Raw genomic sequence first — 12,110 nt, forward strand, 5'->3', positions numbered from 1 at the left:
GCAAGGCAGGCCTCACTGTAAATACAAAAAAGGTAAAATTTGCTGCTTCCGAAATATCTTTTCTTGGACATTTGGTATCACACAAAGGTGTTACAATTGATCCAGAATGAACACAGGCGATCAGGGAATTCAAACCACCTAAAGACACAAAGGGCATAGCTCGTTTTATTGACATGGCTAATTTTTATGCCAAATACATACCAAATTTCGCCGAGCATGCGGCACCTTTGAATGCATTACGTAAGAAAAATACACAATATATTTGGGGTCCTGAACAAGACAAGGCATTTAATTTTTTGAAAGAAGCCATAGCGAATCCACCTGTTCTGCGCATGGCAGATTTTAGTAAACCCTTTATTTTACAAACAGACGCCTCAAGTGTTGCTATAGGGGCAGTATTGTCTCAGGAAATAGCTGGTGCCAGGCAACCCATTGCCTTTGCCTCACGTACATTAACGTTTCAGGAAAGGAAAGCATCTTCAGTGTATGAATTGGAATGTTTAGCAGTAGTTTTTGTTATTGATAAATTCCGACAGTTTCTGGAACATAGGAAATTTCTATTGGAAACTGATAATCAGGCACTCGCTTGGCTGTTAGCTCACCCTAAACAATTAGGAAAACTTGGAAGGTGGATCACCAAAATTTCTTCTCTCAAATTTAATATTCAACATATTCGCGGTACTCAAAACATTGTGGCTGACACACTTTCTCGAATGTTCGAGAACCCCTCCGAAACAATATCTCAGGAGGAACCTCAGATTTCGTGTCAGGCACTCCTAACCGATTTCCCCTTAGCTTTTCAGGACATACAAACACATCAACAAGCCGACCCATATTTGGCAAAAATAATTGAACAAGTTAAAACTGGTACAGCTCCGAAATTTTATAAGTTAGCTAAAGGTCTCCTACAAAAAAGTACACAACAGTCAAGGCACCTTAAAATTGTTCTTTCACAAAATCTGCGTGATATGATTTTCACATATTACCATAGTTCACCTCTCGGTGCCCATTTAGGTATTTATAAAACCATTCAAGGTATCCGACGCCATTTTATTTGGGAAGGAATGCACCGGGACATTACACAGCAAGTTAAGTTATGTAAGCTATGTGCACTAAGTAAACCTGCACAAAATACACAGTACGGTTTTCTTGCCTCAGAAGTAGCCGAAAGACCTATGCAAAAACTTTTTATTGATTTTGTAGGGCCATTTCCTCGATCCAAATCCGGACACTCTATGCTTCTTGTGGGCATAGATGCTTTTTCGAAATTTGTTTGGCTTATCCCACTCCGTAAGGCTACAGCTGACACCACTGTGCGTGCATTACAAAATCATATTTTTAAAACTTCAGGATTACCGAACATAATTGTATCCGACAACGGAACACAGTTTACATCCAGAACTTTCAAGAACATGTGTTTCTCGCATGGTATACAGCATGTGACGACATCGCCATACTACCCTAAACCCTCGCACGCGGAGAGATTTAATAGAAATCTTCGTTCGGCGCTCATAGCGTTCCACGCGAATGCGCAGGAAAAATAGGACAGTAATTTGGTGTGGTTACAGATGGCATTTAATTATGCCCGACATGAACACAAATCCACCCCATTTGAGATTATGTTTACTTATAAGCCCAACACACGCCTTTCCAATCTTTGGTCTCTCGAAGACCTACTGCCGGATGATCCCAAGGACATCACGGAGATTTGGAGAAAGGCGTGTAGGAATTTAAATTTGGCTCACCAAACAAGTCAGAGAAGGTACAATAAGTACCGCTCCCCTAACCCCTACAGGGTAGGTGACACGGTAATGTGCAAAGCACATCCGCAGAGTAAGGCCATGGATAAGCGATCGGCCAAGTTATCGTATCGCTGGAATGGACCATTACAGATCCAACGATTTCTAACCCCAGTGACTGTGAGTCTAGCCGACCCCAGTTCCGGAGAGTATGTGACACGAGCGCTCATCTCCCACCTTAAGAAAGCGCATCCGAATTTAAAATAGGAGCGATTACTTTCTCTAAGCCTTGGCATGCCAGATATATATATATATATATATATATATATATATATATATATATATATATATATATATATATATATATATATATATATATATATATATATATATTTAAGACTCAATAAGGAGTTTAACTGAAGAATACAAAACCTAGGTAGTAACATTAAGTAACAATAAAAATCCATGGTACTAGTTTGTAAGAAAACTTAATATAAGGTGTTAGTTCAAGTGGCCACTTAAGTTAATAATTTTATTTAAGATAATGAATTTAATCCAGTTAGTCATTAAGAATGTGCACATTAGTTCATAAGAGTGTTTAATATTTTTTTTGTGTGTTAGCATGTAAGTAGTAGGATACAGGCGAACCTGGTAACTCGTCCTACTGAAGTTTTTGGTTTTTGTTTTTGCCTTCCCCTAAGCTCCGCTTTAACGCGGGGAAGTATGTGTAGTGTATTAGGGATTTAGGCACGTTTTATTTAAAATTTTGTAATCTTAAATATTTTCGGAAATATTTTTTTTTTCTCTCATCTTATTTTCTTTACGGCCAGGCCCTCAGCCTCTGTTCTCAGAGACGAGCTGATTTTCTTTCCCAGCCTCATGCTAGGCTAGCATTCTAGCTAATATTTCTCCCGCCTCCAGGCACGTCGAGGGCCGGTAACTTTATTTCTTCGCGTGACCACTTTTGCCTAGAGCAGCTTGTGAAGCAGTGCTTAGCCCTGCTAACTCTGTCACGAATCGGTATAAGGTTCACTAGCAGCAAGGCGCATTGTGGTTCGGGTTTTCGGAGACGAGACGCCCTCTCCTGAGCGCCAGGACCAACACCCTGTTTTGGTAAGTCTTGACGTCATCCCCCCCTTTAATTTTCCTTCTATTGGCCTTTTGCGCCATTTAAGTATACTGTCTGGAAACAGGTCTAATTCTTTGGAATTTGGACCTCTGTTTCAGACAGGGTTCCAAGTTTGGGGCAACCAAAATCCTCTGCCAGAACCTCTGGAGTCGGTTCCTGCGCAGAATCCACCATCTTTAGGCCTACTACCTCGATCACCGTCTACCTACAGCCCCGGGTGATACCCGCATAATTCTATTATTCTATTCACGAACTCAAAAAAAATAGTGTAACCCAGTTAAGACAGCGGACAGTAAAAGCAAGTCGAGGAGAAGAAATTTATATTATGTTTTGCAAGGACTATATGTACAACCCTTAAAGTTACCAATGTTGATTTCATTAATGTTCTTAAGTATTGTTTTTTTTGTTAAACATTCAGGGCCGGCCTGATAGTAAATAAGTTCAAAGAATATAATATAATAAGAGTAATTGTGAGGAATTTAAGTAAGATCACTTATCAATGAAAAACAGATGTTACTAAGGAAAATTTAATCCATAAAAAAAAGAAAGAACAATGTTTAATAAAATAAGGAAGTCTATAGACGTAACAGTTGTTTTTATTTATTTAATATATAATAACGATCCTTTTTCTCCCAAGTGTTCGTAGGGAGTCTCTAAATTTTCTTTGTTTACTCCTAGTGTCGCCTCTGATGTTGACTTTGATAGCTATTAATTGAGGGCCCCAGTATTCAGAGTTTCCAAATCTTTTTATCTAATTACTTAATTATTCTTTAAGACACTTGGGGTATTACAATGGTAAATCAGCTATATCGGGGAACATGTTTTGACGTTGTAAAAATCTATACATATATAAATTCTTTTATTTTTATGAATGCACTAATTTCTTCACATTTTTAACATTGATAAATGGTTAAATATCACATTCATTGAGGCAAAATTATAAATATTATTCTGTTTTAACGTTAGCTTTGTTTTAGCAGAATCACCAACATACGAGAACACATAATTCCATGAACGCGACTTAAAACTAATTTCAAAAAGTTAAATATTAAGTCAATTCTCAACTAATTTTGCGCGAGTTAATATACATTTAGTTTCTTCAAAACGTAACACAATTTCATTGTCATTTTATTTTACCAGCACTTCTTATAGATACTGGTATTTTTTAGGGTTGTGCGTGAATGAGATTTAGGCCTCGAGAAATTTTCGAGAAAGAAAATATTTTTCTCGCGAGAAACGAGACGAGAATGACAAAATTTTTAAATACCTAATCAAGATTTACTGTAGATATCACTTTCAAAATATATTGTTCTGTACATAAAACTGTTGTTTATCATATAGAATGTCAATTTAGTTGCCTGTGCACAACTGACATGCACCACACGTTATGTAGGCCTATACTAAATTATAAATAAACATTCACTCACTTAGGTAAAAGTCTAGTAGCTAACATGTTAATTGTGGTTCCCGTTGACTTATCCCCACTTTTTGTGTAATACTGCTACACGGATATGTCTACATCTTCCATTTTACCGTAAAATCAAAGTTTAATTTGACAACAAAGTTTACTTCTGTTAAACTGTTATATTCCCGCAAGACATTTTTTTCCACTTGGTTACGCCGCAGTTAGAGATAAAGCAGTATTAGGAAATTATTCTCATATTCCTAATAACATTTTACAGGCGTCACATTATTTATTCATACCCGCAGAGTAACTTGCGTAAACGGGAAACTCTGGTACTATAATGAAAACAAAGAAATTGATACTAGGGAGGCTTTGGCGGGATTTATTACTTGTGACGTCATACGACTGAGAGAAACAAAGGTGGAAAAGGAAATGGGATGCCTTTTCAACAGGTTTGAACACACACATTCACGTAATTTTACGTAATACAAGGGCGTGAATTGTTCTGCGTGTTCAATCCATTCCTTTACATTCCAGTCCATTTTAATCATATGACTTGCGCAGTCTTTTATTGGAAATGAAATAAGAAACGGAACAGCGAAGCAGACTCGGCTGGCAGCATGACCACCATTCCCTTTTGTTCGTTAAAAAGTAAATTTTGTATTTTGCCATAATAATCAACATTTCAGTATGCTATTAAACATTACCGAACAAAATATTATGACTAAATTAAAGGTAATGCTTTTAATAACTTTACCGCAGTAACGTTTTGTAGGTTAGGTTCGAACGTATTTTATTATGTATTACGCTTACGTAATTTAAAAATTAAATACGGCAGTTTTCTTTCAGGATAAATTGCAATTTCATATGACAGTTTTTATTCACAGTTTCGGTTATTGATAAAGGTTTTGGATGGTTGACTATCGGCTAGTCTAATATCTCTTAATGATTGCATCATGTTTGCTTTTGTGTTCCGCCAAATCATTTTTCGTCCAAACAGGCAGACGCGTTTGGTATTTTTAAAACATTTAAACTAAAATAATGGCAGTGTGTGTGTAATGATCAACATATAAAAATACAACTATCAATATCAAATTAATTTCCATACCAAATTGAGTTGTTACCGGTACCAAAAAAAAATTCTCGTTTTTTTTCGAGAAATTATTTTTCTCGCTCGCTGTTCGAGAATGCAATATTTCTCTAAATTTTTCTCGAGGTTCGAGATCTCGCACAACACTAGTATTTTTATTAAATTTTTGTTTGGTAATGTTGGCTACGCGTAAATACTGGCAGTCCTTTGTCACGTACACAAGTTACGTTGCTGCTTCAAAACAATGCCGAAATTAAAGCCTATTGCAGAGTCCCGAGCAACAGAATTTAAATGTGAGGGTTTATATGCTTCTAACAAGATTTTATTTTGCAAGTGGTGCAATTGTAGAGTTGAATACGATAGACGCGACACTGCTGTAAAACATGTCAACGGTAAACACCACGTTAAAGTTAGGTTAGGAAGTGCAGCTGGTGCCAGCAGCAAACGTTTAGCCACGATGGAAGAAGTGACTACTGTTGCCAAAAAAATGAGAGAAGACCGAGAAAAGTTCATCATGAAAACTACACAGGCGTTTATCTCTGCAAATATACCACTTGAGAAATTGGACAACAAAGAGCTGCGACAATGGATAAGAGAAAATGTTAAAGGAGGAGGGGATATTCCTTCCGCAAATTCGCTTCGCCGATCGTACGTGCCTAAGTTAACAGAAAAAATAGAAAGTTACCTCACGGAAGAGTTTAAAGATAAGGACATCTTTATACTTTGCGATGAAACCACTGACAAGGGAGGGAGGTGTGTCTTCAACATTTTGTTTAAAAAACTAGAGCCATCGAGTACTCAGACAACAAAACTTATTGCTTCAATTGTTCTTATCTCTTCAAATCATGCCACTTATTCTAAAGCGATTTTGGATACACTAAATAAATATAAAGTTGACTTTAAGGCAGTAGTTAGTGACTCAGCACCATATATGACAAAGTGCTTTAGTAATCTTTCTGGCTTGCTAGAGCATGCTGTTCATCTTCAGTGCTGGGCCCATAAGATGCATCTAGTTGGTAACACTTTACAGGTCACACTAAAGCTTCTGAACAAGGCAACATAAAGCGTAAAAAAAGAATTTTTGAACACGAGGAAAAGAAAAAACCACTACTTGTCTTTTTTATCAGAGAAGTATGAAATGAATAGCGGTAAAGTGACAGTTTTTCCTGAACCTGTGCTCACAAGATGGAATTCTTAGTATCAGTCTGTGGTGTACATTAGCACCCATATTGATGATATTTTGGAGTTTTTTAAGAACTCTGATAGTTACTGTGATCTAGAAAATTCTGGCATAATCTGGCTCACTAGCAGGAGTACTGCTGAACTGACACAAACTAAAATTGAAAGTGAATTTGTTTCAGTTAATGGAAAACGAATTGCAGAGCTGATAACATTTCTTGAAGGCTCTACATATACAACTTCACACATCCTATACTGCAAACTAAATGACTTAGAAATAAAACTGCAGTTAAGTGTAGGTCAGATTGACCAGTTTTGTCCCACTATTGTCCGTTTATTTGAGCAACTATCTACACTAAAGCAAGCTGAGGAACTCACTACACTGAAATCAGCAGCACTGAACGCTCAGTGTAAACTGCAGGATTTGAAGAAAAGTGATTCTGCTGGATAATTATTATCCAGTATTGGTAAACTGTTGAACCCCGGGAACACTGTCAAACCACAAACAACTTAGGCATGAAATGAATAACATTCCATTCATCAAACATGTGGAGTTGCATACGTTTTTGGAAGGTGTTCATATTTTGAGGAAGACCGTCATTGAAGAACTTGGAAAATCAGACTGCTCAGATGTAGACATAGTGGTACTCTTATGTTCCTTGAAGACTGACTACAAAATATTTTCTTCAGAATGTTTGAGCGCTTTGTGGTTGCATACCAACAATGTCGACAGTGAGAGATCATTTTCACAGTATTCCCTAGTTGTGAGTGATCGACGCCGCAAGCTTTTGCCAGCAAATGCAGAGACTCTTACCATCATTAACTTTAACAAAGATTAAATACGAATAGTGGTGAAACTATGTAAATTTATTGACTAGTCATAAAGTTAAAAGTCCATTTTAAACAGTTTAAAGTGTTTCCGATAGCATGACAGTGTACAGAGTTACAAATTTAAAAATACGTATATTTTCATTATTTTCTGCTGCAAATTCCTATAAAAATACAGAAATTGTTGACTTTGGAAACGAAAGTGGCTAAATTATAAAACCATAATTTCACACCCCTAGTCATGAGGTAAGGTTACAATGTATGTAAAGTTCTTAGTATATATCTGTGACTGGAGTATAGTTACAATGTGTGATGTGCAGTATGGTTAAATCAGTTTATGGAATAAGATTACAATGTGTGTCATGAGGTAAGGTTACAAAGTATGTCATGGAGTAAGGTTAAAAAAAAAAGATGTCATGGACTAAGGTTACAATGTGTGTCATGGACTAAGGTTACAACGTGTGTCATGCGCCAAGATTACACTGGGTGTCACGAACAAAGAGTACAATGTTTGTAATGGAGTATAATTATAATGTATGTAGTAGAGTATAGTCAGAATGGATGTCATAAAGTATAGTTCCAATGAGTGTCGTGGAGTAAATTAAAATGTGAATATAGACTAAGATTACAATGTGTATCATGAGGTATAGTTACAATGTATGTCATGAAATAAGATTATTAAGGTGATCATAGACTAAAGTTACATATTGTATCATTGAATATTACAATGTGTGTAATAGAGTAGTTATGGAGTATGGTTACAAAGTATGTCATGGTGTCTAACTACAATGAGTCATAAAGAGTAGCTTCAATTTTGTCTGACGAAATTTAATTTAAGAGTACCTATTCCACTTAGTTAACTGAGGACTATGAAAAAGACTGAGAACAAGTACCTATCAAGCTGAGCACGCCAGGCCAGTAGGCTTCGAGCGACTGGAACACGGGCAGTGTGACCTGGCCCTTGGACATGGACACCCAGACGTGCCAGTCGTCTCTCTTGAGGTACTTGTCGATGGCCGCCCGGCCCTCCTCGAACATGCGCATCAGCTCCGGCCGCTGCAGCAGGATGGCTCCCTTGGCCAGGTACTCGTAGTAGGAGTCGACGCCGGCGCCGATGCCGGCGTCTTGCGCCGTCCAGCGTCCCGTCTGCACGTCTACGTGGTTGCCCACCAGGCCGATGGGCGAGCGGTGGTCGTGCAGCGCGTACAGGGCGTTCATCGCGACCTGCGACACCGTGCAGTCGCCGTGGGCTTCACCCGAGGAAGGCCTGATGTCTCATCGACATCGCGGTCTCCACAGATGATGAGGAGGGGGAGGAATCATGAGCACCCAGAGAAAACTCAATAGCTCATGCAATGTCCACTACATTTCACACTTGAGAAAAATCCAAGTTGTCCCTCTCCGGAAATGCTCGATCAACCTAGCCCACCTGGTGGAGGAAGTCGAGGTCTTCGAGAAAACCTAATAGCTTACAGCAACATGTACCACATATTCCACTTGCAAAAATTTGTATCACAATTGCTTGGATTCAATCCTGATATCAACTTTATAGGTGACTGATTAGTCGTCGAACTGTATACATACTACGTAATTAATTACACTGAAAGACAATTTATTTCTTATTTATTAATATTTCTTTTAGGTTTAGTTAAAAATTGGTACTGTAACTGTATTTATATATTATCATAATTTTACCTTTATTGCTTTTTAAAATATCATAAATATTTTTTTTAAATAATATTATGTATACACCTAAAAAAAATAAGCAAAGCAATGATTAATTATTCACATATTTACTATCAAACAGTTCACAATAAAATTAAAAATGAGATTTTCTACAGAATATTGGAGGGATTCATCTTAAAAGTGTGATTACTATCATTAGTTCACCCTATTAAATTACATTCATTGATGAGGAGAAAAAATCTATACTCTGGTAAAGCTACATTTTAAGAGAGTATTCAAAATCACACAAGGCCCATTGCCATATATTTATATAGACTAAGTGATTTTAAAAACGTGCATGTGTGTGTTTGCATTGTGTGCATGTGTGTGTGCTTTGGGTATGCTGACGAGTGCAAAAATTGTAAAACATTTTAATTTGAAATGGAGCAGTTGGTTTTAAAGAAGCAGCTGTAGTCATCATTGCTTTCTTTAAAAAATCTGTACTATAAATGTTTTCACAGCACAAATGCAGGAGCGCTCAAAACAGGAGCGTGCTGCTGGTGGCTAGCACGAGAGGAATTATCGCCAGGATGTACAGAAATATGGGGGGAACAGGAATCAAGCTGCTACACAGCGTGGGAAGAATAAAGCACGGCTGAGCCCTGTGATCAGATCAACAGGCTTAAGTTTAAATTATAAGGTCCCTTTAGGATACAAAAATTAGAAAAATTTCAATATGAGCCTCTTTAGTACGAAAAAAAAAAAAGAAAAGAATTTTCATGGTGCCAAGAAAAATGATTAATTTGCAGCACACTGTTTTCGGTGCATTCAACACTTCACCCCAAAGCCTAAATATTATCTGTCATGTTGATATTAACATGAGTGAATCACAAGCAATATTCAAAAAAATGTGACAAACTATCACAGTGTAATCGATTACAGCCAATCAATTGTTGCCATCAATAAAATTCAGTAGCAATCCAGAACAAAGGAATAATACTACAGCATTTGGAAATCAGAAATAGGAAAACTTTTCGGGAAGATTAAAATAAATCATAGGTTGGTAAAAAAAAAAAAAAACACGCACAACAATACAACGAAAGTAAATAACTCTTAAGTGACAATGACAAGCATAAAACAACATAACGTGGCTTTACCCCTGTGAGCCTGATAAGACACCGCTCCCTTCCCGACCTTCCCCAATCCCTTCTGGTAAGTGTACCATTGTAGTACCTGAGCCCAGTGTGAGTGAGTGTTTAAACAGTGCGCCACAACTCCGGCCAATCAGTGCTACGTACCATGTGGGCGTGGGAGGACTTGTCCAATTACGTAAGTGTTTTGGTATGTTTGCTTTCAAGTACCCATGGCACAAATTTAAATAAGTCTAAAGGTTGTTTGCTTAGCGAGGGGATGCCAAGATGCTCTGGAGAGCTAGCTCTGTCGGCCTAGTCTGACATCACCGGCCGCTGTAGGATGCGCCGGCATCCTGGGGACTTCATCCATTGCCATCGCTGACCAAGTAATTCTGTTTTCATTTGTATTTGTACTTAATTCAAAACGCTTTCTCAATGTCCTCGGGGCCAGCCTCGGGTGGCAGACTGCTTGAACAACCATTTTTTAACCCTGACTTTTAACCATGACCGCATGCTTTTCAATACTGTCACGAGGGTGGCCCTAAACTGATTCATGCCATAGGGTTTAAAACAGTTATATCAAGATGTGTACAAGAGAGAAGTGTAATTGTAATGAGATGGGTTGTGCGAGAATGAGATTTAGGCCTCGAGAAATTTTCGAGAAAGAAAATACTTTTCTCGTGAGAAACGAGACGAGAAATTTTTAAATAATCAACATTTACTGTAGATATCACTTTCAAAATATATTGTTCTATACATAAAACAGTTGTTTATCATATAGAATGACAATTTAGTTGCCTGTGCACAACTGACATGCACCACACGTTATGTAGGCCTACACTAAATTATAAATAAGGATATTATGACTAAATTAAAGGTAATGCTTTTAATAACGTTACATACCAATTTTGTAGGTTAGGTTAGAACGTATTTTATTATGTATTACGCTTACGTAATTTAAAAATTCAATGAGGCAGTTTTTCTTTCAGGATAAATTGGAATTTCATATGACAGTTTTTATTCACAGATATTTTCAGATATCTGTGATATCTCTTAATGATATTAAGAGATATCATTAATATCTCTTAATGATTGCATCATGTTTGCTTTGTGTTCCGCCAAATCATTTTTCGTCCGAACAGCAGGCAGACGCGTTTGGTATTTTTAAAACATTTAAACTAAAATAATGGCAGTGTGTGTGTAATGTTCAACATATAAGAATACAACTATCAATATCAAATATAGTTTCCATACCAAATTGAGTTGTTACCGGCACTACCAAAAAAAATTCTCGTTTTTTTCGAGAAATTATTTTTCTCGCTCGCTGTTCGAGAACACAATATTTCTCGAAATTTTTCTCGAGGTTCGAGATCTCGCACAACACTAGTAATGAGAATAAAAACGAGTATAGAAGTCAGTGTTACTTTCAGCCACATGCTGACCATCTACATGTATCAAGCATGTGGGATGCCTGATGAGCTCACAGTAACATATCCTAGTGTAAGCGTGCCCAACGCTGAGAGCCAGGTCCTGGTAAACTGGTAAATGCGTTTAAGAAAGATCCGAATCTTTCTACCCACATGGGTCATGACACACCCCAAGAGGAGTCTCCGTTGGGTCCATGTACCTTTATCATACAGATGGGGCTCACTCTAACCTCCTTCCCTAACTTTCTGAAACGTAACCCTCCGCCAAAAAAAATGATAAGCACATAAAAATTAAAAAAAAAAAAAGTTTAAATGGAGCAGTTTGTTATAAAGAAGCAGCTGTAACCATATTTATTTCTTTAGAAAATCTGTACTACAAATTTGTTCATAGCACACAACAGACTGTCTACATTTTGGGATGGAAATTACTTCTAGAGTTTCATGTCACAGATGACCTAAACGGTGTTTGGTTCTTTTTTATCAGGCTAAAAACACGTTCACATTCAGCGTTACTC

General features: G+C 37.3%; 1 protein-coding gene across 5 annotated transcripts in view; it reads right to left on the reverse strand.

Moving 5' to 3' along the window:
- The window catches only part of LOC134531593 (ER degradation-enhancing alpha-mannosidase-like protein 2), a 141,791-nt gene that overhangs the window by 71,700 nt on the left and 57,981 nt on the right, over positions 1-12,110 (reverse strand). For all 5 annotated transcript variants that reach the window (XM_063367316.1, XM_063367315.1, XM_063367319.1 and 2 more), the window contains one exon: positions 8,264-8,594. In XM_063367316.1, coding sequence (XP_063223386.1) covers positions 8,264-8,594 — 331 coding nt within the window. The remainder of the gene's footprint in view (positions 1-8,263; positions 8,595-12,110) is intronic.

This window comes from Bacillus rossius, chromosome 5 (assembly GCF_032445375.1).
Source record: "Bacillus rossius redtenbacheri isolate Brsri chromosome 5, Brsri_v3, whole genome shotgun sequence".
NCBI lineage: Eukaryota > Metazoa > Arthropoda > Insecta > Phasmatodea > Bacillidae > Bacillus > Bacillus rossius.